The sequence below is a fragment of the Salvelinus sp. IW2-2015 genome, linkage group LG4q.1:29, assembly GCF_002910315.2.
Source record: "Salvelinus sp. IW2-2015 linkage group LG4q.1:29, ASM291031v2, whole genome shotgun sequence".
In the NCBI taxonomy this organism is placed as follows: domain Eukaryota; kingdom Metazoa; phylum Chordata; class Actinopteri; order Salmoniformes; family Salmonidae; genus Salvelinus; species Salvelinus sp. IW2-2015.
The window spans coordinates 57159993-57186787 of record NC_036842.1 but is presented as its reverse complement, the minus strand read 5'-3'; the positions used below and the strand labels follow the sequence as shown (position 1 = coordinate 57186787).

Here is a 26795-nt window from a genome sequence, read left to right as displayed (position 1 = left end):
GTGTCTCCCCCCTGTCTCCCTAGGGCTCCTACGCCCTTGCCTCTGGACATAAATAAAATATGTATAATGCTCGTAAAATGTCATTGCATGACATTTTACTTCACTAAATTACATTTATTTGTCTGTTCTAAAACTTTCTCTCATATACAGTGAGTTATTAACATAGAGATGCATTGGTCGTATTTCCTCAACTGCACATAATACCTTGGCCCTTAAAGACATAAGCCATATGTCTGTCAGATTTTATTGTGAATGTAAATTCTTCAGTTTCATTTGCAGACCAGCAAATTAATGCGGTTTCAGTTTTTTGGGTAAGTGCAATCATTTTTTGTTTTGTTTTTTGAATGATGAACTCACATATGACTACAGTTAGTGATTTCTGCCCGTGCCCGCTATTAGACGAACTGGACCCTGTCCATAGGCAGCATATGAAAACAGGAGTAACTAAAGCTGAATGCAGCCATTTGTCTACCGCACATCCCAAAACACAACACACATGCTCCTTTATGGACGTCCTCATTCCATCAGACAATCCCCGTACACAAATGTGGCGATGGCCTCTTGTCCATCTGATCTCAATTGAAACATCTGCATACAAATTGTTTCTCTAACTATTGCAGAGGCCCTGTGAGCAGGGATAGGAGACTTCTATCCCTCGAATGAATTGGAGTATTGATACATAATGACGGGATCTAAGGGGCTTAAGAGAGGCACATTATGTCCGGATGCTGTGGGCACTCACATATTCAACATGGCTGGGAGACGATGATTAAGTGGAGGTCTGGTATGCTGCAGGGAGTGGGACTCATGCAGTACTACATATGGCCAAAGTGTTTGTTGAGTCTATTATCTCAGAGCTTTGGGGAGGACACGTCACACAATGGACTCCCAGATGGGATCATAAGTCATCAACTGACTGTTTTCCCCTGTAATCACTATGACTAGTAGGGGTAATGTGGGATGTGACTAGTCCATCACTAGAGAGTAGGTTGTCCAATCAAAGCGCATCTTTTACCAAATTTCAGGGCTGCAGGTAGCCTAGGGGTTAGAGCGTTGGCCTAGTAACCAAAACGTTGCAAGGTCAAATCCCTAAGCTGACAAGGTAAAACATCTTTGGTTCTACCCTTGAACAAGACAGTTCCTAGGCCATCATTGAAACTAAGAATTTGTTCTTAACTAACTTGCCTAGTAAGATAATAAAAGATTGGCCAACGGGTAAAATAAAATGTTAATTGTGTAAAATGTTAATTGTCGCCTCCCTACCACTGAGGAAGTACAGTTCCCGCTCAGCCCAGTCAAAACTGTTCGCTGCTCTGGCCCCCCAATGGTGGAACAAACTCCCTCACGACGCCAGGACAGCGGAGTCAATCACCACCTTCCGGAGACACCTGAAACCCCACCTCTTTAAGGAATACCTAGGATAGGATAAAGTAATCCTTCTCACCCCCCCCCCCCTTAAAAGATTTAGATGCACTATTGTAAAGTGGCCGTTCCACTGGATGTCATAAGGTGAATGCACCAATTTGTAAGTCGCTCTGGATAAGAGCGTCTGCTAAATGACTTAAATGTAAATGTAAATGTAGATAAACCACTAAGAAAACCAATGGTCTGAACCTTATGTCTCTATCATAATTTGCTCAAAATGTATTGGAGTTTTACCCTGGTAGGACTGCCAGAATTAAGGTGACTAAATCAATGGAGGCCAAAGAAAAAAACTGGTCAAAAATTAAGAAAATTGCATAGCGCCAGCTGGGCTGAAACTTCTTAGGGATCGGCGTCCCGTCAACGGGACAGTTGTAAATCATGCAGTGCCGTGTGTCACGATCGCAGATTTTAGAGAAACAACAAATGTCGGTACATATAAGTGTCTTATATCGGCTGAAAGGTTACATTTTTGTTCATATAACTGCACTGTCCAATTTACAGTAGCTATTACTGCGAAAAAATGTCATGCTATTGTTTGAGGAGAGCTCCTAACAACAAAACAATTTTTTCACCGCGATAGGTTTGATAAATTCTCCTCTGAAGGTTAAATGTGTACTTACATTCTGAAATATTGCTCTGATTTATCATCCAAAGGGTCCCAGAGATAACATGGAGTGTCATTTTGTTAGATAAAGTCATTTTTCATATCCTAAAAAGGTCCACATAGCATGCACGATCGATTTTGTATTTCCACTGGTTCAATTTGCAAAGAAAGGAATCTGTGAAAATCTAACCCTAAACATTGTTTCAACTACTCAAATCACGTTCGTATTTATTCCTCAGAGATCCTAGAATGTAACCAGACTTCACTATATCATTAGGAGTGTAGTATGTCCTATAGGACACCAAATTTGTTAAATCAAAGTCCAAGTATACAGATTTGACGATATTCTTGCAGAAAAAGATCCCCTTCACGATTTGCTCAAATGTACCTGGGTGACTTCACACTATATGTCATGTAGTTTGCTCATACTTCAAGTTATCCGTCGGAAACTTTTCACATACACTGCTGCCATCTTGTGGACATCGGAATTACAACACGAGTGATGGCTAGAACTGGGACCTTTCTCTTGCATTTCAAAGATGGTGGTAGAAAAAAACTGGTTGGTTTTTTCTTTGTATTTTCTTCTACCAGATCTATTGTGTTATATTCTCCTACATTCAACTCACATTTCCACAAACTTCAAAGTATTTCCGTTCAAATGGTACCAACAATATGCATATCCTTGCTTCAGGGCCTGAGCTACAGGCAGTTAGATTTGGGTATGTCATTTTTGGCAAAAATCAAAAAAATCCATACTGGCTATAGGCTACAGGCTCACGTTCGCGTTGAACTCGCAATCTTTCTTATCGAAACCGCAGGACATAAAACAATAAAGAGGTAAGATGGATTTTGACACATGACATAGTTTACTGTATGCTTTTCATATTATTTCTAAATTCCTGTTATTTTTCAAAGATTTCAAACAAAAAAGAAACGTATCTCTGTAAAAAATGTACGGAGCACTGATTGCATACCAAGCTTTTATTTTCAAAGTCTTTTACATTTAATTCAGCTCCTGTCATGACAATTTAGCTTTTTGCGACCCACAGACTACAAAATGTTAAAAAATATATATACAGTACCAGTCAAAAGTTTGGACACACCTACTCATTCAAGGGTTTTTCTTCATTTTTACTATTTTCTACATTGTAGAATGATAGTGGAGACATCAAAACTATGAAATAACACATATGGAATAATTTAGGAACCAAAAAAGTGTTAAACAAATCAACATCTATTTTATATTTGAGATTCTTCAAAGTAGCCACCGATTGCCTTGATGACAGCTTTGCACACTCTTGGCATTCTCTCAACCAGCTTCAACTTTTGCTTTTCCAACAATCTTGAAGGAGTTCCCACATATGCTGAGCACTTTTTGGCTGCTTTTCCTTCACTCTGTGGTCCAACTCATCCCAAACCATCTCAATTGGGTTGAGGTCAGGTGATTGTGGAGGCCAGGTCATCTGATGCAGCACTCCATCACTCTTCTTCTTGATCAAATAGCCCTTACACAGCCTGCAGGTGTGTTGGGTCATTGTCCTGTTGAAAAACAAATGATAGTCCTACTAAGCTCAAACCAGATGGGATGGCGTATCGCTGCAGAATGCTGTGAAAGCCATGCTGGTTAAGTGTGTATTGAATTGTAAATAAATCACAAACAGTGTCACCAGCAAATGACCCACACACCATCACACCTCCTCCTCCATGCTTCACGGTGGGAACCACACATGGAGCAATCATCCGTTCAACTACTCTGCATCTCAGAAAGACATGGCGGTTGGAACCAAACATCTCAAATTTGGACTCATCAGACCAAAGGACAGATTTCCGCTGGTCTGAAGTCCATTGCTCGTGTTTCTTGGCCCAAGCAAGTCTCTTCATATTATTGTTGTCCTTTAGTAGTGGTTTCTTTGCATCAATTCGACCATGAAGGCCTGATTCACGCAGACTTCTCTGAGCAGTTAATGTTGAGATGTGTCTGTTACTTGAACTCTGTAAGGTGTAATCTGAGGTGCAGTTAATTGCCGATTTCTGAGGCTGGAAACTCTAATGAACTTATCCTCTGCAGCAGAGGTAATTCTGGGTCTTCCTTTGCAGGTGGTGGTCCTCATGAGAGCCAGTTCCATCCTAGTACTTGATGGCTTTTGCGACTGCACAAACTATCAAAGTTCTTGAAATGTTCCGTATTGACTGACCTTCATATCTAAAATAATTATCTTTGCTTATTTGAGCTGTTTTTGCCATAAAGTGGACTTGGTCTTTACCAAATACTCTTGGCAGAGTGGGTGGACACCAGTGGAGGCTGCTGAGGGGAGGATGGCTCATAATAATGGCTGGAATGGAGTCAATGGAATGGTATCAACCACATGGAAACCACGTGTTTGATGTTTTTGAAATAATTCCTTTGACTCCATTCAAGCCATTACTATGAACCGTCCTCCTCTCAGCAGCCTCCACTGGTGGACATCCTATACAGAGTCACCACTCTACATACGAGGCCTTCAGTTAAATATTGGGACCATTTTGTTGTACTGAGATGAGAAATCTCTGGTCACTCACCTCAGAAGAGAAACTTTTGATGTGACCTGACTGGGAAGAACAAGCATTTTCTCCTAATCAGGTCATTTGTTCTCGAAAAACTTCTGAACCTACTCAACACACAGCGCACCATGACCAGGACAGAGTAGTAGCAGCCCATCCTAATATCATCTCAGACAGAGAGAGCTCCTCTCCAGCTTGAAACCGAACGCTTTTTTCCCCTCTAAGCCACCAGACCATTTTTGTGAATGTGCTATTGAAAAAAGGGCTTTGGCTTTGAGTCCCACACTGTCAGATCTGGGTAAATCGAACCGGGTCTCTCTGCACTGTCTCTGAGATCGGCTGATCAGAAAAACACACTTGAAAGGTTGGCAAGGGGCTCCGGTGAGAAGTGAGCCATATTTAAAATAGCAACATCTCAGATTAGCGTTTGAAGGTTTAACATGAGCAAAAACACCACTGACTTTAGATTTTTTTTAATTAATCTTTATCCAAGCGCTCGATGTGGCATTCGGCTCTGGCAAGCAACGGTGAACCTCAGAAAACCTGCTTTCCATCGAGAGGGCATGATGGAGCATTTCAGCTTGCACTAATCAGCCAGTGGAGCTAGCAGGGCCGCATGTGGACACAGTCTGGCATATCTACACACGCCCAGTCAGGCCCCTTCCTCTCAGGACCCAAAATATAAGTGGGCATGTTGGGGAATTAATCAGGCCGCGCTCCACTCCACACCCCCATACGGGCATCCACAGCTGTGCCCGACCAGAAAAGGTGGAGTTCAATCACATCTGTCTGGTTTGGAGGAGTGGAGGACCTGTTGGGGCAGTTTTTGACATTTGACCTTAGAATTGTGAAAATACCTCACTGTGTGATGTACGAGGTGATGCTGTCTGCCAAGGTCATCCAGGTCACGCACTCTCTCGCCCATTCTGTCTCTGTCCCTTTCTAGCTCTGTCTCCCTCTCTTTCTCTCTCTTTCCCTCTCTCACCCATTCTGTCTCTGTCTCTTTCTAACCCTGTCTCCCTCTCTTTCTCTCTCTTTCCCTCTCTCTCCTCTCTCTGATGTGATCCATATCCTGGTCTCAGTCTCTTCTCTCTCAGGCAGACCATGGGCTGGGGCCCCCATTCAGGGATAGGAAGCTCCCTTTCATCCAGACCTTGTCCGTGCCAAACGAAATCTTCCCTGGGCTAATTGAGGGAAGTGTTAAAATCTGGAGGCAGACAGAGTGTGGAGCTGATGGAGCCCGGGCCATCAGGGAGCAGCATAATAGCCAGTTGGTTCCCCCTCCTGCCTGTGTCTGCCTGGGGCCTTGTGTAGATGTGGCGGACCCAGCCCCAGACGCCGCTCCATGGTTTGGCATGCTGCTGCATTCATCCATTTCAGTGCATTGCTGCAGCCGCTTTCCAGCTGACAGGGCTCCCACACAAACATATGGATGCCTGGTGGGTTTTCTTATTTAGTTGTCGGTCAAGAGTACTTAATAATATTCAAGAAGACAGTACGACATATCATCTGACATCTGCCAAAATACAGACCAATATTTTTTTCACTTTCCTTCTACCCTCCTGCAGTTTAAAAGATCGTAAATTTAAAGAAGCAGATACAATTGTGCAATCTTCAAACTTGTTTTGCTTCACATTGGAAAGCAATGCTGGATAGAGGAGCAAACTGTAGAGATATCAGAACCTTTCACGGGACAGCCTCTGGAATTTAGAAACACAATATAAATGGGCCAAAACGGTCCATACAATTTAGTGTATATATGTGCAACATAATGTTTGTGATTGGGTCAAATAGTGACTCTATCTACAGGTAAGAGGAAGTGGTCAAAAAGACTAAACAAAACCAAATAGGTCCGGGAGTTTTCCTGATTACGTAGTTGGGACCCAAGGTTTGGTGGTCAGGAAAAACTCCTGGGCCTACATATGATATGCACTGTAAATATGTAACTAATTTGAACATCATCAATATCTAAATGTTCTTGACTGTCTGCAACTGTCTTGACTGTCTTAATTAATTATCACATGAACTACAATCACATGAATATCACCACAGTTTTCCCTTTTAAACCACTCGGTGCATTGTGTTATGTGGCATATGACGTGGCTAGATTGATGAGTCCTCCCTGTCCCAAATGCTCTCTCTCTCTCTCTGTCTCTCTCTCTGTGTGTGTGTGTGTGTGTGTGTGTGTGTGTGTGTGTGTGTGTGTGTGTGTGTGTGTGTGTGTGTGTGTGTGTGTGTGTGTGTGTGTGTGTGTGTGTGTGTGTGTGTTGTGTGTGTTGTGTGTGTGTGTGTGGTGTTGGTGTTGTGTGTGTGTCTGTGTGCACTGTATGTGTGTGTGTGTGTGTGTGTGTGTGTTTGAACGCACAAATGCACAATCGCTCCTTTGAACATTTTAATTAAACTAAACAGGACCATCCCTACCCAGCCTTTACCAAGAGTTACATTTGAAGAGAGAGAAATAAGTCCATATATTACAGGAATACATCCAATACGTGTCTTTTTATGTCACCCTGGGTCTTTATGTTGACATTCATTATTTCAGAAATCCATCTGGAATTTGGATGGGCATGTTTTGAAGAAAAAGGCCTGGAGACCACAAAGCAGGGATGTCTTGAAACAAAGGTTTCTGTGGTTTGTCTGTTTCTTGTGGTCAACAACAACTCTCAGAACTAAAGAGATGGGTCTGATGTCTGTCATTTTAGTTTATGCTGTAATTATTATTCCAGTTTAGACGTTTTCATGCGTATAGTTTTGTTCTAATATGGTATATGACTTACGGTTCATGTGTTGTTTTAACAAAGTGCGTTATAATCAAAAATCGTATAGAATCTTGAATAACGAATTACATTTCTTTGCAAGACCATTCAAATGCAGCAATAAAACCCATAAATTAACAGGACCATATTTAAATACATTTGCATATTGCATTTTTATGGTGATTTACACTTTCTAAAGATTTTACAAGTGCACATCATGTTAAAATATAAGTGCAGGAACTTAGCCAAACTGTCTGCATACAAAAGCACACTCACTCACATCATACAGGCCTCTATAGTAACACAGAAGACACCTCCCCCTACCAGTACGACAACAGTTGTCTCCTGTAGCCACCAGGGGGAGTATTATACACCAAAAGGGCACCACAGGGGACAGACACTCAAGAAGCATCAAGATTGTGCGCGTCCTGAAATGATGGTCCCCCTGTGCAAAGTCAACTGCCTATTTTTACATGTTGTTTTAAAACGCATTTGTCATAGTAGGAAATTCTGTCGCCTATTTGTTGAAAACGAGCCCTATGATTTGATGTAATAAATAATAAGAAATGTATTTCCTTAATGATCTTTAAATATTATTTATAGATTAATTCATAACAGGTGGCAAACAAGTAGAATTTATGATCGGTTAAGCTATACATATGAAATGCCACAGAATACTCTAGAATTCTACTCAAGGTTCATATTGTAAACTGGTGCATGGACTAATCGCTAGGATTATTTGTCTACTTGATGAGAGTAGTCTAGTATCTCCTGTTGTGCAACACCCAAGGTTGCAACCTCAAATAGCCTATATAAGGAAGTTTCGGTGAGTTTCGCTGTATGTTACTGTAGCTGTACAACAACTGCACGTGTTCAGCTCAACCCAGAAGCCCGTCCCAATCCTTGCATATCCATACCAGCTCAAAGGAGGAGGCGTGGATAGGGCTTTTGTTACCTGCATTAGAATACCTGCAGCTACATGGAAAGAATTTAAGATGTCGTCAAAGGAGAGGAACTGCAACCGATGTGTTACGGCCTCAATACAGACGAGGGGAGGAAAAGGAGGACATTGCACCGGGTGTAAATGTACCTGGCGCACGCAAGAACAAGTGAGAATACATAACTTGTCCTACTTTGATACAAAGGACGAAATATAAGAATGGTTCACTCGAGAACTCATCTTACTCCTCGACCCATCGCTCTCTCATAAGTGTTTTGTTGTCGAACTCTTTAACAACCACGTTTTGGATCACCATCACTCTCTGACTCACCTGTTACCCGTTGACTATGGATTTTAAACGGATAAAGATTTCAAAGGAGTTTAGATTTGACATTTTGGAAAAGAGAAGTTATATCTGCATCTGGAAAGGTTAGATACTGTAGTGTTGCCAATGTGAACGCAAGAATGACCACTTCATTCTAGTGAATGGCCCGTCCCAGAAGCGGTTATGATCATGCACAGACCCCTCCGAAGGTGGAATTTCTACGTCTTCTTGTGCTTTGGCATCATCTACTTAAGGCTTGGGTAAGTGTAAATGTAACACTTATATCAACTGCTTATATGTGTATGTTACTTTCTTGTCTGTATTATTATTGTGGTTTTAAATATAACCTGCAACATGCTGAGCCTCATGGGTATTCTGAATGCCCAGCCTCATGTGTATTCTGAATGCCCATATACACGCAGTGTTCTTCTGCGGGCGGCAGACGCAACTGCCCTTTTGACTTCACTAACTTTTACAAACAATTTCTGACTTTTACAAACAATCTCAAAAACTCAGTGTGATGCTAGCCTAATCCATCCATGTCAGTGTTGAAATGAACCTCACACCCATAGCCATCAAGGACAACGGCTGGATGTGCGTAAAAGCTGTGCACATTTTTTGTTGTTGTTGCGGTTGGCCAAATATTAGATGAATTCATATTCAGTCTTGGTTGTGGTTAATCTGATCAGAGTCTTGTTGGTTTGTCGCTCTATAGATCGTTTGACCCCTCAGCCGGGCTCTGGCTCACTGCTGTACACCTTCATTAATAGAGGCAGCCTGGCTGAGTTGTATTTCCACATTCCACAGCCCAGATGGAGTTTTTACTTGTTTTGCAATAGCTCATCTTGATGTATAAAAACAGAGGAATTATATATGCTGTGTGTGTGCAAAAAGAAAAACGGATAACATGAGTAATACACCTTTTTGGACTTTATTCTATTCCTACCCAGGGTATTGTTCATTTCTATTTGCATAAATACAAATGATATTACACAAACGGTTAGAGAATTTTGTTTACCTGTCTGTGTTGTAGGTCTGTATTGTCTGCAAGGTAGCCTGATGGTTTGGACTGAATTGATATGAGTAAAAAATATATACAACCAGTAAAAAATGTTTTTATACACAACGTATATAACGTTAGGATATTTCAACAAGAGTCAAACCTTGGACAGCTCAAGGTCCTGTTTTCTTTACTCATACATTTTTCAGGCTAGTGTTCCTCATCATCCATAGCCAGTCATGGTTATCTAAACAAAAACAGCAGGTGTCATCTCCCAGCGCGTTCCATTGGTGGGAGCTCACCTTTCCTTCTCCTACACAAGCCTTAAGTGAAATAGGCCTAACGGGTAACCTCCACAGGTATTCATATCTTAACAGTTCAAATAGGGAGAAAAAAAATCACATCAAGTGAAGCGTGACGAGATATCTCAGGGTTTTATCAAGCCAAACCAGTTAGCTCATTCCCGCGCGTACTCCCCCCTTCTTTAGCCTGGGAAAATCTTTCATGATACCCTCTTCACACACAATGACTGGAGTCTACAGGTGACGAGTGACATCACTTTGTGCTGAAGCGATGGTGCAGACAGAGCTTTTCACTCACCGGGTTCAACACCAAGATCGCCCTGTAGATCCTGTGTTAAAACCGCAGGTTGATGTTTATTGTCATGAATCTTGTCCCAGAAGCGAAACTGAGCGATTTCTCCTTATATAGGCCAGCTGGAAAGTCAAAATTGTCGATATTGTAACTTAAATTAACTTTTTGGTCTTAATTTAAGGATAGGTTTAGACATTAGGTTTAGCAGTGTGGTTAAGGTTAAGGTTAGGTTGAACAACTGATTGTATGACTTTGTGGCTGTGCCAGCTAGTGACCACCCTGCAGTGCTGCCTCCAGAACAAGATGAAAAACGCTAACCTGCTTTAAAACCTGCAGTAGCCTGCTCTTTTATTGATAGGATAAAGTCATTAATAACACATCATACCAAGTGTTAATATATATGTAGTTACGTTTTAGGCTATTCACAACGTTTTAACTTTTTTAAAGCATTGGATAAAATGTGTGCAAGACCAAATGCTTTATGCACATTACGCACATACGTTTGTTTTGCCTGATGATGTGTTAGTGTGAAGCAGTAGGCCTGAAGATGAAACAGTCAGTGAGTGCGCCAGTGTTTGTTTACTTTTAGGCCTGATTTGATGAATGAAAGGCAGCCCTGTCCAGGGGAGCAGCGGATCACTGTCACCCTATTGTCCTGCTGTGGCGCAGAAGTGGGCGGATAGCAGTGTCTCTCTCTGCCCAATGGCAGCCACGACTCTCACGAGTGTGGAGAAAAGCACTTTTCTGCCATCCAAAATCCCTAAAACCATCATCATTCCGTCTCGGGAACCACACTCTGTAACAGCCTCTACCGCTGAGAGATGACAGAGCCAATCTCCGCGCCCGCTGCACACTCACGGCCCTGGGACTGGGAGCTAGGAGCTGCATAGCACCGCCACTCAAGCGAGCACCGCAGACGCATCGCACCAACCCGGGTGTCAGCTCTTTGATTTTTGAGCAAAGGGGAACTAAAACGCGCGACATCAAGGATTTAAAGAGGACTCTATCCCACAATTTTTCTCACTCCACCAGAAAGCGGCCATTTGTTCAATGTCATCATGATCATCTTCTCGTCGCGCAGTGTACTACTGTCAGTCTACTATCCACAGATCTTCCTCATACTTACGAGTGGGAGCTACCTGTAAGTTGACTCAATCACCCGAACCCTTAGTTGCTTACTGGTGTGATTTTGGGTTTGGAGACATACTAAGAATGCATTTCATTTTCGATTATATGTACTCTGCTTTAGAATTGTCATTGTTAAATCTTTCTCCGAAATATTACCGCAGGTTGTTGGTTACGGTAGCCCGTGTTTATGATGGATGATGTTTGCTTCACAGTGCACATCCTAGTCTTATCCTAACGGTTTTAATATAAAATATAGCCTACAACATGCTTGATTAGAACTAGTCATTTAAGACAACTAGGCTATGCAACATGGAGATATAATTTTTTATTTTTGTGCACTTGGGTGTGTATTTTACGCACCGACTTTGATGTATTATTTTGTATTTACCCACATTCGATGATGTTCTAGACGTTACCGTTTAAAATGACTAAAGGATACTCGAAATACATTCATTATCATTGCGTATGCTTCAGGTAGGTAGGGCATCCCTCCGGTCCACGTGGGAAACAACGGATGAAGTCGATGTTAATTACCTGACGTCTTATTTTATGGGCATGTAGTTCGATGAGGTGACATAATACAGTATTTTTTTTAAAGTTAGGACCCAAATCCTCTTTTACAACATTGTAATGACGGTTGGACACGGTTTCATTTGGCCACAGAGTGGCAGAGATGTTCAAGACAATTGAATGAAGAGTGAACATTATTTCATTATTTCCCTTTTATGAATAGCTTTTACGCATGCGGTGGATGATTACCTGTCACAATTTGTGGATAGGGATTATGCTTTATGCATTACATCACCATAGTATTATGCAGATTTACCAAGTTACAATTTAAAGCCACATCTGGAAAAGTAGCTGTAAAACATCGGTCTATGACACGCACATGATTGACACTGGTCATAATTGTATCATTGAATTAAAATAACGAGTTGCTCACGCAGGAGAACGTTTTATTTTTTCCTTAAAAATAATTACCGAACCATACGTTGTATCCATCCCCGTGCTGGAGACCCCAAACGTAATGTTAAAATAGATGTGGTTTATGGTTGCAGTTAAAAGTGGCTATGATCTATGTTTAGTAGCCTATTCGTTTGCACATTATAAACTACATATATCATTTTGTTTTCATAATTTAAACATGCTTTATTACAGTACAGTACCGCAAATGAAATAGGTTTTAGGGATGAGGATGATTTTAAAGTGGAATAAGAAACACGGAGGAATGTGATCCCCATCCTCCATAGTGTTCCTTCCTCTCTCATTACATGTGCAGCTAAATGCGTGTTAATCTAACAGTGAAATTCGGTGAACTACATGGGTGGCAAATGACTCATCCTCAGACAGAGGTATTAGTCAGAACACGCCGTCATTCCAGGAAGAAATATGCAAATGTTAGGTGAATCACACCTTTAAAGTTGTGATTATTGCATCACCTCACCAAATATGATCAGTATAAGGTTTTTAAAATGGGGAACTTTAGAAATACGTTTTCGATTTCCATATTAAACCCTAGTAACATCAAAGTGGAATAAGACATTTCGAATGAAAACAAGCTGCACTGTTAATTTGTTTAAATTGCCCACAAATTTGCTATAACCTACATATATAACACAAATACATACAAGGGTGTTAGACTGGACAGTCAAGATTTAAAAGCTTTTGACTACAGAAACATTTGTTTTGACTTAAAGTAAATAATATGAATTGATATCATATCTTTAGTTTAGACAAATCTTGTAGATTTGTTTCATTTTCACACTTGCTATTTCAGCAAATTTGCCCAAGAAACAATTCTGACAAATCTCACCAAATAAATCCACTCGAATTACCTGCATTGTGAGACAATTGTGGCTGAGATATTGCTCAGTGAGACATACCTGTGAGCTTAATTCTGTGTCACATCAAAGGCATTCGACTGATGGAATAGGTGTGTGTTTGTGTGTGTCGGTGTGTAGAACCATGCGTCCCTCCCCCTTTACAACACCCTGTCAGCGAACCCACCACCTTATAATGTAAAGTTTGGGGGAAGGTTATTTCGCTTTGGTGGCCAGCGTGCACTATAATATACTGTGGGAATCCCTGGATTTGCTATTGTTAACATCGTTACATACTGTAGCCTATAGCATATGGAGAAGAATTGTTTGTAGCTATCGTAGATGATATAGCTGTATTATATATATATATAAATGTGTGTATATAATGTGCATTATACTTGTATTAATATACAGCATGATTACCAATTTACATATTTTGCTTGTGATCTATGTTTTCTCCCTTTGTATCTGTCTATTGGAGTGCTAGCTGTTCCCGGACTGACACTGTGCACACAGAGTCGCCACTAAGCAAACATAATCGCATGTGTGCACTTTGATGCTGCAGGGATTTAACAGCTTAACTGAGGAATGCTCTGTTTTTGCATTGTCTGATGCTTTTGCAAGCCCATGTTAGACAGTGATGCTGGGAATTGGCAGGTGAAAATGGCCGGGATATGATGATACAGGAGAGTAGTAGCAACATCATCATCAAGTCCTCATGACCATTTTAACAGACAGTGAGCTGCACAGTGACTTGTTGCTGCCCGAGAAGATACCGAGAGGTATTACGTTTATTGCTGTTGTTATGGGATATTTAGGATCTATGCACATGATGTAATCCAGAGCATCTGTGTACATTCCTAGAGCATCAGTTACAGTGCACCTGACCTCATGAATAGTAGCATCATACAGTATATGAACCACACATTTAAACCACAAGCTCCATGGGGGTTGTTTTACAATAGAGAAGGTTGGTGGAGCATTTTGATTGTTTTGTTCAGTAGACATCAAGGAACCAGAGGGTTTGAGAGGTGTAAAGAGTTACTTTAGAGCTTTGTGCTTCACTAATTCTTTGCTTTATATCTCAATTTCAGTTTTGAACTGATATAAATGAAAAATATACTGTATTTTCAATTACACTTGAGAGCGTTCCAACGGCATTGACCAGACTTTGGTTGATTATACACCTATTTCTCAATGCCTGGTAATGGTGATTATGTTATCTTTGCAAAGGTCAAAGCATTGGTGAGCCTAATTTAGCATATCATTTTGGATATGGAAAGAGGAGAGGTCTGTGCTGCTCATGGTGCAGCACTTTTGAAGCAAGAAGGGATGTCTGAACCGTCTCCCGTGAACCATTGAAATCCTTTGCAGTTTCTTTTGACTTCCCTGGACTCAAATATTAGCATTTCTAAGCATTTTAACAACTTTTGCAAGGATGGAAAGAACTGACACTTACTCACATTACATCCATAGTACATTCTCCTCTAGTGCAGATGAAGTACCAAATAGTGTGAATAAGAAAAAGCTCTGTTTTGCCAAAGATACATGTCATGTTGCAGTTATAGTTTAATTTGAACATGTCATGTGGTTTTGCATTCAAGGTTTATTTTTTGTCTGGAGACAGCTAATCTAGTAAAAGGCATGAGCTTTAACCAGCACGAAAAAGAAAAACACATAGAAAATGTATGCACTCACTACTGTAAGTCGCTCTGAATAAGAGTGTCTGCTAAATGACTCAAATGTAAATGTAAGCTGACGCACAACCCAAATTGTTTTATAGAGGTGTTGACTAACGGAGAGTAAACTATTAAAAGAAAGAAAGATAGAAAGAAAGAAAGACAGCTAATCAACAGAAGAGGAACATGTTAGGTCAACATTCACTCTTTTTGTTCTTTGAGTCATAAGGGCAGTATGGTTTTGTTCCATAATCCTTTTGAAGGGTAATCCACAAATGCAGTCGACCTCTTTCTCTCCCTCTCTTCTCTCCCTCTCTTCTCTCTCTCCCCCTCTCTCTCCCTCTCCCCTCTCTCCTTCTCTTCCCTCTCTCTCTCCCTCTCTTCTCTCCCCCTCTCTCTGACCCCCCCCCTTTCTCCGCCCTCTCTCTCCCTCTCTGTCATTTTTTTGCTGACACACAACTTGCCTGCATCAGCCTGCCCTGCTTGTGGTAAAGCCCTTGAAGGCCTACGTCAGACATCAAAGCTGGCATTCGTCTTCATGCTCTTTTACGGCTCCTACTGACATGTTTGAAAGGCATGTATCTGCAGGGTTTGGATGGCTATAAACACACTGATGGAGAAATAACCCCATTTGTTAAGCCGTCTGTTTTCTGGTACGTGACTGTTCCAAACCCATCCAACATGTGTCAGCAATCGGGATTATATTAACTCCCAAAGCGACGATCAGTAGTAGAAGCTCCTAAGTGTCTTGTCATGGGTTAAATGACTGCTTCATCTTTACGCTTGGAGGAACAACACTTCATAGGGCGTGCAGGAGGGCTGGTGTCGGAAACCTTGCGTACTTGCCAGGCATACCGTGGCATTGCTCTACAAATGTGGATAAATGAAAGAAGTCTCGCACAGGAAATATATTTATAGGCGGTGTGTTATGCCGCATGTGAGCTTTAAACTCATACATATCAAATGAAATAAGGATAGCATAGTTGTGTGACTTCTTGGTTGAGAAGTGAACCCTGCCTAAATTTGAGAAGCCCAGTTACAAATGGAAGGCACGGTTGTGCCGGCGTGCGGCTTGCCCACGCCTGGAAACAATTCTAACCACGTTACCTAACAATTAACGCAAAACCCCAACTCATTTCTCTACGATCACGAGCCAAACCAACGCGGAGAGGCATGGTCAGCAAGCAAATAAACACAATGTAATTTTCTGCTTTGGATCTGTTTTCCCATGCTGTGTAGTGTTATTATTCAGCTTCGCATCAGATAATGGTTTCAGATGCTCTCTTTGATTCACCTCTGATCCATGAAATTGTAATATTTTTAGCAAGACAGCACTGAGTGCCTACGGAATGCTCATCAAGGCTTTGGTTGAATTTAATCCTGGTCTGGAGAGGCATAAAGTCTATGTAATGTGACTCAAGTCTATCTGTCCTCCAGTACTGCTAACTGACTATGTTTGTGTGTGTGTGTGTGTGTGCGTGTGTGTGTGTGTGTGTATGTTTACCTCTCCATCCATAGGGCCCTGTCTTCCGTGGTGGCATTGGGTGCCAACATCATCTGCAACAAGATCCCTGGGCTGGCCCCTCGCCAACGGGCCATCTGCCAGAGCCGCCCGGACGCCATCATCGTGGTGGGGGAGGGCGCCCAGCTGGGCATCAATGAGTGTCAGTACCAGTTTCGCTACGGCCGGTGGAATTGCTCCGCCCTGGGGGAGAGGACTGTCTTCGGACAGGAGCTGCGAGTAGGTTAGTCTGGGCACCTTGGGAGAGCTCGTTGTCTTCTGTACCGTGGACTGACGCTGTAATGTCCACAACTCTGAAAGGCATGTTTGCGGACATAGACCTACTGTAAATGTGTGGCGCAATACGTTTGCTACATTTGTGGGGAGGCATAAGGCTGACGTTTGAAGAGTTACTTCAAATCTTATTTGCAGGGAGGACTGGATGGCAATGGTAGTCATTGATCATTGCTTTCGGGCAAAGGATTGAAGCTGTGATGTAAAACAGGTTACATTTTGGATTGAGGATGTCACCATCTCCTCCAAATGGTAGCCTGAGAGTAGAACTCAATTCACTACCAAGCCCCGACCACCCAAGCCTCTTCACAAGCCAAACCCAAGCTGCGCACATCACAGAGTCAAACATTAACCAACTGCACACAACGTCTTTGACTCTCTATTGTATAACAATACACGTTGGCAAACTCAAACTCAAGATGACTTCATATGTTACCGTTACAACAGATTCCAGTCCGATGTGTCCTCATTTCAATCACACCGTTACATTTCTGCAGCGTGGCTTGATTTCCTTTGACTTATGATTTGCGTTGAACTTCTGGTTAAAAGCATGCCATACATTGCTAGCTGCAGCAAACTTATGGAAAGGTTACCAGAAGCACCAAAGTCTAATGGGGAAAAAGTATGGTTGAAAAATGATATAGCAAATGAGGAGACAACCAATGGTATTATTGTAGAGAACGTTGTTGAACAGAAATAGATGGACACATCTGTTGTTAATCTTAGGAAATTGGTTGTGTCCATTGCTTGGTTCATGTGTGTGTGTGTGTGTGTGTGTGTGTGTGTGTGTGTGTGTGTGTGTGTGTGTGTGTGTGTTGTTGGGTGTGTGTGTGTGTGTGTGTGTGTGTGTGTGTGTGTGTGTGTGTGTGTGTGTGTGTGTGTGTGTGTGTGTGTGTGTGTGTGTGGTGTGTGTGTGTGTGTGTGTGTGTGTGTGTGTGTGTGTGTGTGTGTGTGTGTGTGTGTGTGTGTGTGTGTGTGTGTGTTGTGATGTGCGTGCATGTACAGACAGTCAGAACAAGCTACAAGCAGACAAACATTTACATTTACGGTGCTTTTGTTTGAAACGGAATTCCGCAGACCTCTTTTGTATGTTTTTTTTTACAGGGACTTTTATACATTTGTTTCATTTAGAAATGTTTGTCGCTGTTAAAGTGCGGTTCGACTATGCATTTAATCCAATAGCTCTGTTAACAATCACTGCTATTTAGGAGCGGCTGACTTAGCGCCAACCCCTCTAAAAGCGTTTCTCTTTGTTGTAAATCTGGCGCTTTTGTAATGGATCTCGTCTCATTTTCTTCTGCGTTCAGCATCTCTTTTGCACTCCTTTTTTTCATATTTTCTTTTTTGCCAAGTTTCAGGGAGACTTGAACTGAACAGTACCACATGTCACGCCTTGCTTTATCACTGAGAAATCGATCAGGTTACTGATACTGCATGTGAACTACGCTGCTTATGTTTTTAGAACATTTGCATGAATAATTCGAACTACTTGACTCATGAACCAGCCACATCTCTGGTCAAAGCCTTTAGTTAGTCGTGCGATTTAACTTTAGGCGGATGTTTTCCTCCATCCTACACCCCCGGAGAGAGAGAGAGAGAGAGAGAGAACCTCTTCTCTAGAGGAGGCAGAGATGAGACAGATTTATTTTTTCTCTCGTACTGTGCTACCATACTTTCCTCCATGATACTCACTGACAGCGAAGCCAGGGATGTTTCACTACACTCTCTCAGAGCTAGAGCCAGACAGTGGGTACTGGTACTGTAGAGATTGACTCATACTGGTTAGTGATTGGCTGCTGCCATGGCCAATTACCCGTGAGATCAACCGCTCCAGTACTGTAGGCAGAAAGGTCAGTGGATGGATGTGACCATTTATTGACTATTTATCTCAGGGTTTTATTGTCAATACGCCATAGATTGTTTTTGATACTAATTTGATTTGTGCAATTAGTGAATGATGAGAGTAGCCGTGTTCTTTAATGATGTTGTATGTATGACAGTAGTGTTGTTCAGCGTGGCATATGAAGTCATGGAATACACCTCCTCAATAGACAAATGTTACAGTCCGTCTCCTCCCGAATCTGCAAATTCCCACATAATCATAATTAACTGCAAGGAGAAAAATGCATATTCCACTCCCACTGAAGTTTTTCATTCAAATCCCCCAAATTATGAACACTAAACCTTTCCTATTCTCAATGATCCAGTCTTAGTTTTGTATCGGGGGAGATGCCGTTGTTTTCTGAAGAGTTAAAGATCAGGGAACCACAAGCCTAATGCTTTCTCTCTGCGCTGCTTGCACTTGGATGGAGTCGGTCAGTTTGGCCGGGTTCCGTGGTATTGCATTCGGTTTCCAAGAAAGTACACATTAATAGCTGGGTTATTGAGTAGGACAGAACCCCAAAATTCTTGATTCAAGGAAAGATTCTGTTTAAAAAAAGGCCATTCATTTGATACTTATTTCTGTGTTATTATACTGTAAATATAGATATATACTGTATATATATACATCCTTTATCTGCTGATCCTAACACAGCCTTCCTTGACACTGGCAGCTCTGTTAGTTCGATGGGACTTTAAAGGATGGATGGAAACATGGATGGAACAATACTCATTACGGTCACGTCCTTCAACAGTTCCTCTGTTGTGCAAAGAGTCGTTGGCTCTCCTGTTATGTTCTAACTGACACATTGGAGAACAAGGCCATAAACACTGAATGCTGGGTAGTAAAATATGTTTGTGTTTCCTCCTCTGGACACAGAAGCTATAGCAATCTCACTCACTCACGTTGTAATGTGCCTTAGCAGAATGATATTGGCACTGCTCTGTACCTTGAGCCCATAAAATATGGAGTGAATTATCCCGTGCTAACAGAAGTGGGTGTTATTGAATGGTATATTACCCTCTATTAACAGTAAATAATACAACTGAAGTCAGATCCATCATCAAGGCAGGGAGGGGCTATGGATAGTCAAAGCAGATTGTTGCAGTAGGGCTGGTCGGAGACGTGGAAAAGGCCAGGATAAATGGCAAGAGAGTGATACTCAGAAGTAAGGTTTTAATACAGTGCTGAATAAAAGTGATGTATGGTGGGTTGATTACAACCATAATTTTAACCCTAGTTTTTCATTGTGGGAAGTCAACACCTTATCAGTTTTAACACTGCTGTCTACTTTGGCCTGTTGCTCACTGGTCAGTTAGGATGAAAAATGCCGTCTTCAGTTGGAAATAGTTGATGTTATCTCATGTGATATATGGTAGATTGTGGAGAGCATCTACACCAGAGATATCCTGAGCCCCCGAGCCTGGGCACCTTCAGCTTTAACAGCTTTCACAGCCTGAACAGAAGAGCAGAGCACTTGACGTTAGCGATTATAGTATGAAAACAGACACCTTTCAACGGCTACACTCAGCATCAAAGGCAGACGTAGGCCCAGTCGTATAACTGCCCTGCTCTGGTTACTTTCTGTTTAACTTTCCAACCAGTTTGTCACCATAGTGATTCATGCTTTTCATCTCAAAGAGGTTCTTGTTGTGCTCAGCGGTGAAATATTGCAAAAGTTCAATTACTCTGGCCCCTGGCTCATTGCACAAGAATGGAGAATGGATGCAGGACAGGGGCAGGTGAACCTCTCAGTGCACGACATAGGAATGCTGCTTTTATTTCATACCAACACTAAAAGCCCGGGCTGGGCTGGGGAATCCACTTGTTAGAATCTATTAGAGACTGGAGACCTCAATCTACATCCTACATTTAATGACAAAGCAATGCAGTAGTAGTCCCTTCGTTTTTTTGACCAAGTTGCTTTTCACACACAAACATCTATTCAATCATCAGAGAGGAGAAGCTGTCAGACTAGCAGGCCGTTCTGCTCTATGGGCTACATTGCATTGCCTCCTGCTCTCGCTGCACCTTTTCTTAGAAGCAGCAGCCTGAAGGCAGCCGACAGACAGACAGGCAGGCAGTGAGTTGAGTTATAGCGCTGAGCCTGACTCCATGAGTACAACTCTGGAGAGAGGCACTCCAAGGCACGACCAGCTAGGAGTCAAACGGACGGCATGAAAAATGCCTAGCAGCTCCAACCGGTTGGTTAGCAAGCGGACGAGAGGTCTGGGGGCTTTTAAAAGAGGGAAAAACTTAACTGGGGTGGAATGTGGGAGATGGTGGGGGGTATCAGGGAGGGGATGGGGGTGGTTCCGTCTCTATTTCCCCTCGCCTGGGCGCATACAATACAGTATCGTCTCCCCAATGAAGCGCTCTCTCACTCCCACACATCCCCCTGGGGGGTGGGGTGAGGGTTGTAGAGGGGGAGTGCTACTGCTGCCCAGCGGCCGGGCGGCTGGGGTAGGCCCGAGCCAAACAGACGTCTATACAGATAAAAGATGTGGAAGTCAGCAGGTTCATTGGAAGCCACTTGAGAGGAAAGGGTTAGGACAGGCACATACTTGATCAGGAGCTGAAGATGCAAACTACTACTCCCTTAAACAGACCAGCTCCCCCGGATCAGACATCAGACAGGGAGGGGGAAGGGTCACAGTCAACAGATCACCTCGCTCCATAAGTCAGACTGATTAGAGTGGGTTTTTATCTCTGTTTAGAAGTGGGCTGAACAGAGGAAAGGTGAATAATGTTCAAGTTTTGACTTCAACAGGTGACTCACAAGCAAAATGGTATATATTTTTGCCACTGGTCAGATGCAGAAGATTCTTCTCAATTTTCTACGTGTTTATTTAAAGGAATACTGTGCCTGTGCACAGAACATGCATTTTCTGCAAAAGTTATGCTAATATCAGCCCGCAGCATAAATTGATCAAATCAGTGATGAGTTGGTTGGGTTTGTCTCTCGTTCCACAATGGAGGTTGTTTTCATGAAAATCATGATTTTCTACAAGTTGCTCATGCATCTGTACATTGACAACTCTTGGAAGGAGTGCTATCAGCTATCATCAGTTTAAAGGACTCCACTGTTATACTGTGATGTACTATATGAGATTGAGCTGTCATAGGCTAGCTAAGCTCACAGAGGCTGAAATAAATCATGTCTTTATTGGCAATTCAGTCCAAATGAATTCCTTGCCATGTAATGTCTCCCAATTATGTCACATTTTTTCCTGTGGTCCTTTTAATGAGATAAGATGCTATCATTGAAGTAGCAATACATTTCAGGTGTAGATTTGTTATTCTTGGTCATTTGGTCATTTGTCAAACAAGGAAAGTATAGCTTTGTCTAATGAACTGTAATATAGCTGAAGGTCACAATTGCGGGGCAACTAAATACTCCATGCCAATTATAAATGAATTGGTAAGATTTCCTTCCTTTTCTCAGAATCACTTCGTAATTTGTGGTGAAACTGTATCGTAAAAGAATGCAAACACAGACAGTATCTCCATAGAATCTGATCCTAATTATGAGTGACTATCCTCCCAAACCTAACAATGTATTTAAATGCACTGCTATGATCAAAACATACACATATGGTTTAATTTATGCATGTGTTGCATGATTTCATCCAATTTGACTAAATTAAAGGAAAGGCACTTTGGAATATTCATTATGACCAGCTGAAGTTTTCTACAACCACAAATGTTTTCATTTAAATGGAAAAGTCAAATACAAATCTGAAAAGAAACATATTCCCTTCAAATATGAACTTTTGGGAACCCCCCTCAAGGCATTCGAAATGTAAAAGATCATAGAGAGCCGGTCAGAAAATGTCAGCCTTTGCAAAGTAAACACTATAAATGAGTCATTGAATCCCAGGAAGGAGTGACTGTACATTATCATATGATAGTGGTCATCTATTTTTTACGTTTATTGGCTTGTCTTCTCTCCCCATATTTTACATCCAACAGACTGGTGGGGAGTGAAATGTAGTAATTAAATTCTTGCTAGAATAATGATTTGATGCCCCATCTGATTGCAAAAGTCTCTGCTGACACACAGCTCGTAACCTAACACATTCCATTCCACAGCCAAGTGTTTAACCAACCCATCCTTGTTTAATGTAGAGAGGAAAAACACATTTTTTAAGACTGTAAGAGCAACGTAAGTGGATGCTTTGACACCGATGAACTCTCCCAAAATATCATTCATCACTTTAGTAGTATACAACTACAGAGGCCATTCCTTTTAACTTCACTATTTATAATAATATATGCCATTTTGCAGACACTTTTATCCAAAGCAACTTACAGTAATGTGTGCATGCATTTTACCTATTTGTGGCCCCGGGAATCGAACCCACAACCCTGGCAGCGAAAGCGCTATGCTGCACTAACTGAGCAATACTGGACCACTCTCCTCTTCCTGTTGGCTATATTACTCTCAAGCAAATTATTGCAATCAAAGCTGATATGCTATCAGACTTTCTACAGCGTTATCATGGAAAGATGAGAACGCTGTAGAACTTGATTTAATGTGCAACATAAAGCCCGTACAGCACTCAGTAAACGGAATCAACCATAGCCAAGTAACTCATATCATGTGGATAACCCTATGCAGATGATGCTTGCATTGTGCTATGCGAGACTGGTAGCGAATAAAATACCTATGTTTGGAGCCATCATCATGTGGGTCGGCCTAATCCGCTGGCCGCTCCTCCCTGTCAAGCCACTGAGGCCATGGGAAACAGAATGGGACGAGGAACTTGACAGGATGGAAACATGTAGAATGTGTATCACCATCTGTAGGCTTTATCAGGGTCATTGGAGTTGATCATTGGAGTTGATCATTAGAGTTTATCACATTGGAGTTGATCATTGGAGTTGGTCATTGGAGTTGATCATTGGAGTTGATCATTAGAGTTATCACATTGGAGTTGATCATTGAAGTTGATCATTAAGAGTTGATCACATTAGAGTTATCATTGGAGCTGATCATTGGAGTTGATCATTGGAGTTGATCATTGGAGTTGATCATTAGAGTTTATCAACATTGGAGTTGATCATTGAAGTTTATCATTAGAGTTGATCATTAGAGTTGATTACATTAGAGTTGGTCATTGGAGTTGATCATTGGAGTTGATCATTAGAGTTGATCACATTAGAGTTGATCATTGGAGCTGATCATTAGACTTGATCATTGGAGTTGATCATTGGAGCTGATCATTGGAGTTGATCAATGGAGTTGATCATTGGAGTTGATCATTAGAGTTTATCACATTGGAGTTGATCATTGGAGTTGATCATTAGAATTGATCATTAGAGTTGATCACATTAGAGTTGATCATTAGAGTTGATCATTGGAGTTGATCATTGGAGTTGATCACATTAGAGTTGATCATTAGAGTTTATCACATTAGAGTTGGTCATTGGAGTTGATCATTAGAGTTTTTCACATGGAGTTGATCATTGGAGTTGATCATTGTAGTTGATCATTAGAGTTGATCATTAGAGTTGATCATTAGAGTTGATCATTGGATTTGATCATTGGATTTGATCATTAGAGTTGATCATTAGAGTTTATCACATTGGAGTTGATCATTGAAGTTTATCATTAGAGTTGATCATTAGAGTTGATCACATTAGAGTTGGTCATTGGAGTTGATCATTGGAGTTGATCATTGGAGTTGATCATTAGAGTTGATCACATTAGAGTTGATCATTGGAGCTGATCATTAGACTTGATCATTGGAGTTGATCATTGGAGCTGATCATTGGAGTTGATCAAGGAGTTGATCATTGGAGTTGATCATTAGAGTTTATCACATTGGAGTTGATCATTGGAGTTGATCATTAGAATTGATCATTAGAGTTGATCACATTAGAGCTGATCATATAGAGTTGATCATTGGAGTTGATCATTGGAGTTGATCACATTAGAGTTTATCACATTAGAGTTGATCATTAGAGTTTATCACATTAGAGTTGGTCATTGGAGTTGATCATTAGAGTTTTTCACATTAGAGTGGATCATTGGAGTTGATCATTGTGTTGATCATTAGAGTTGATCATTAGAGTTGATCACATTAGAGCTGATCATTAGAGTTGATCATTGGAGTTGATCATTGGAGTTGATCACATTAGAGTTTATCACATTAGAGTTGATCATTAGAGTTTATCACATTAGAGTTGGTCATTGGAGTTGATCATTAGAGTTTTCACATTAGAGTTGATCATTAGAGTTGATCATTGGATTTGATCATTAGAGTTGATCATTAGAGTTGATCATTAGAGTTGATCATTAGAGTTGATCATTGGATTTGATCATTAGAGTTGATCATTAGAGTTGATCAGGTACTGTGCTGTTATGTGGTGAGTCTGGCTGTGTTCCACTACAGTGTGGGCTGTATCTGTAGCCTTTATCAGGTACAGTAGTCTGGCTGTGGTTTGACCTACAGAGAGTGGGTTGTTAGTCCCCAAGGCATGGCAAAGGTTGGTATGTGTAGCATCATCTGTAGGCTTTATCAGGGTCATCAGGATCTCTTCCGCCTTAGACACTGGGCAGTGTTTTCCATAATGTGTTTGTTGCCTAGGCAGGCCTCACCTCCTACGTCGGGGAACCAGTTGTGTCTGGTCCCCACGGCTGCTCTCTCTCTCCACCTACCCCTCTCCCCCTCTCTCTCAGACAGCATGGGGGTCCCCTCTCACCTACAGAGTATACTGTCTGCTGACAGGAGCTGGGTGTCCTGGCCTGCCCTACCCCTCGGCCCCCCGGGGGCCTGATGCCATGGGCCGGGGTGGGTGGATAACCCGGGTGGTGTTATCGTCCGCTGGGATCTGTGTCCGTCTGTGTCCGCCTGGCCGCCAGACGCGGGGGAACAGGATGTGAGAGGATCAACTGTAATCTCAAAGCGCGCTTTGTTCCACACAATCCCAGCACTAACAGTATCCACTACACGCAAGTCGGCAGAGCACATTTACATGTGCCAACAATCACAGCACTATTGAACATTAAAGAGAGTTGATTGAGAGACAGATACAGAGAGGTTTTGGAGGTGGAAATGTTCAAGAGGCTTTAACCCCTTATCGAGGTGACAATATGAAAGTGGGAGCCTTTGCATGTTGTTAATGTCGGGACGATCAGATATCCTCTGAGACTCAAGTGAGTGGTTGAGTTACAGTTTAACCAGTACGTTGGATATCTAGGCAGCGTACTACTTGACAGTTGACACACAAACAAGATGCCAATCATTCAAATTGACTAGAACCTCTATCAATGACATCAAATGAACTACTTTCTGAGTTGCTCAATTAGATGAGGTCTTGACCTGTCCCGACTCATTACAGGATTTTCCGTTCAAGTTAGTTTGATGGATTTTGGCAAGTTTTTTGGGGGGCAGAGTCATCATTGTGTCAGAATCTTTATCTTCACCTCGGGGAAGATAGATGGGAGAAGTTCGGGCACATGAACAGTGATCCAACTGTGGGTCTTAGAGAGGCAGATTGGTTGGCTTCCCAGTATTTAAAACCATTACGCCCCGAATGCCCTCATATTGTTTTTCAGTTCTAACTAACACTTAACTCGTTCTCTCTTCGTCATCGTCCTATGGACCAGAACTTAAGACTTATTCCGCCTGCCTGAGTGTGTGACTCCCACAGCATTACAGTATATATACGCGCTTTGCAATGTGAGTGTATTCAGTATGTACTTCTGGTAAAACAATATTATTTTATTGTACAGGAACATGGCTGCACTAATTCCTCTAGCTGCAAACCTCAAGGACCACAACTTTGTCTATAATTTGCTCAGAGCATATGTTCATAGCAACGGTACATAAAGCGGAACGAAAAACAGTAGTGCAGAGTGCATTAGTCAGCTCGGGGAGAGAGAGATAGAGAAAGAGAGAGAGAGAGAGCAAAAGTGAGAGAGAGAAGGAAAGAAAGAAAGAGAGAAATTGGTTGGTATACAAAGCAAGGGTTTTCCTCTACTGGGGCCCTGGAGAGAGAGGGTAAGTAACAGCACTAGGGCACTGCAAACTCACTGGGTGCGGACTGTGTGTTGTTGTTTTGGGACGTGTGGAGTACATACATGTATGGCATAAACTTCTTGGGTTATCATTAGAAACACTGATTCAGTATTAGTATTTAGTCGCCTTTCCTTTTTTCGGGATAATGCTCAACCCTTTTCCTAGTGGCACTCTGACTCTCTGAAACCGCAATGCCTTTTCATGCCTGTGTGGTTGCAGTTGAATTGCAAACACAAGCAAACACAAACCACACTGCCTAACTGCAACACCTTGTGGCTA

The 26795-nt window shown here is 41.8% G+C and overlaps 1 protein-coding gene across 2 annotated transcripts in view; it reads left to right on the top strand.

Annotated features, from left to right (window-relative positions):
• The first annotated feature begins 8202 nt into the window (after positions 1-8202).
• wnt7bb (wingless-type MMTV integration site family, member 7Bb) overlaps positions 8203-26795 on the top strand; it is a 39097-nt gene continuing 20504 nt past the window's right edge. The window contains exons 1-2 of one of the 2 annotated variants that reach the window (XM_023985137.2): positions 8203-8851; positions 16331-16557. In XM_023985137.2, the coding sequence (XP_023840905.1) occupies positions 8775-8851; positions 16331-16557 (304 nt within the window). In that variant the 5' untranslated portion in view covers positions 8203-8774. Of the gene's footprint in view, positions 8852-10920; positions 11327-16330; positions 16558-26795 lie in introns of those variants that run through there. The other variant, XM_023985136.2, reaches the window with a different exon arrangement.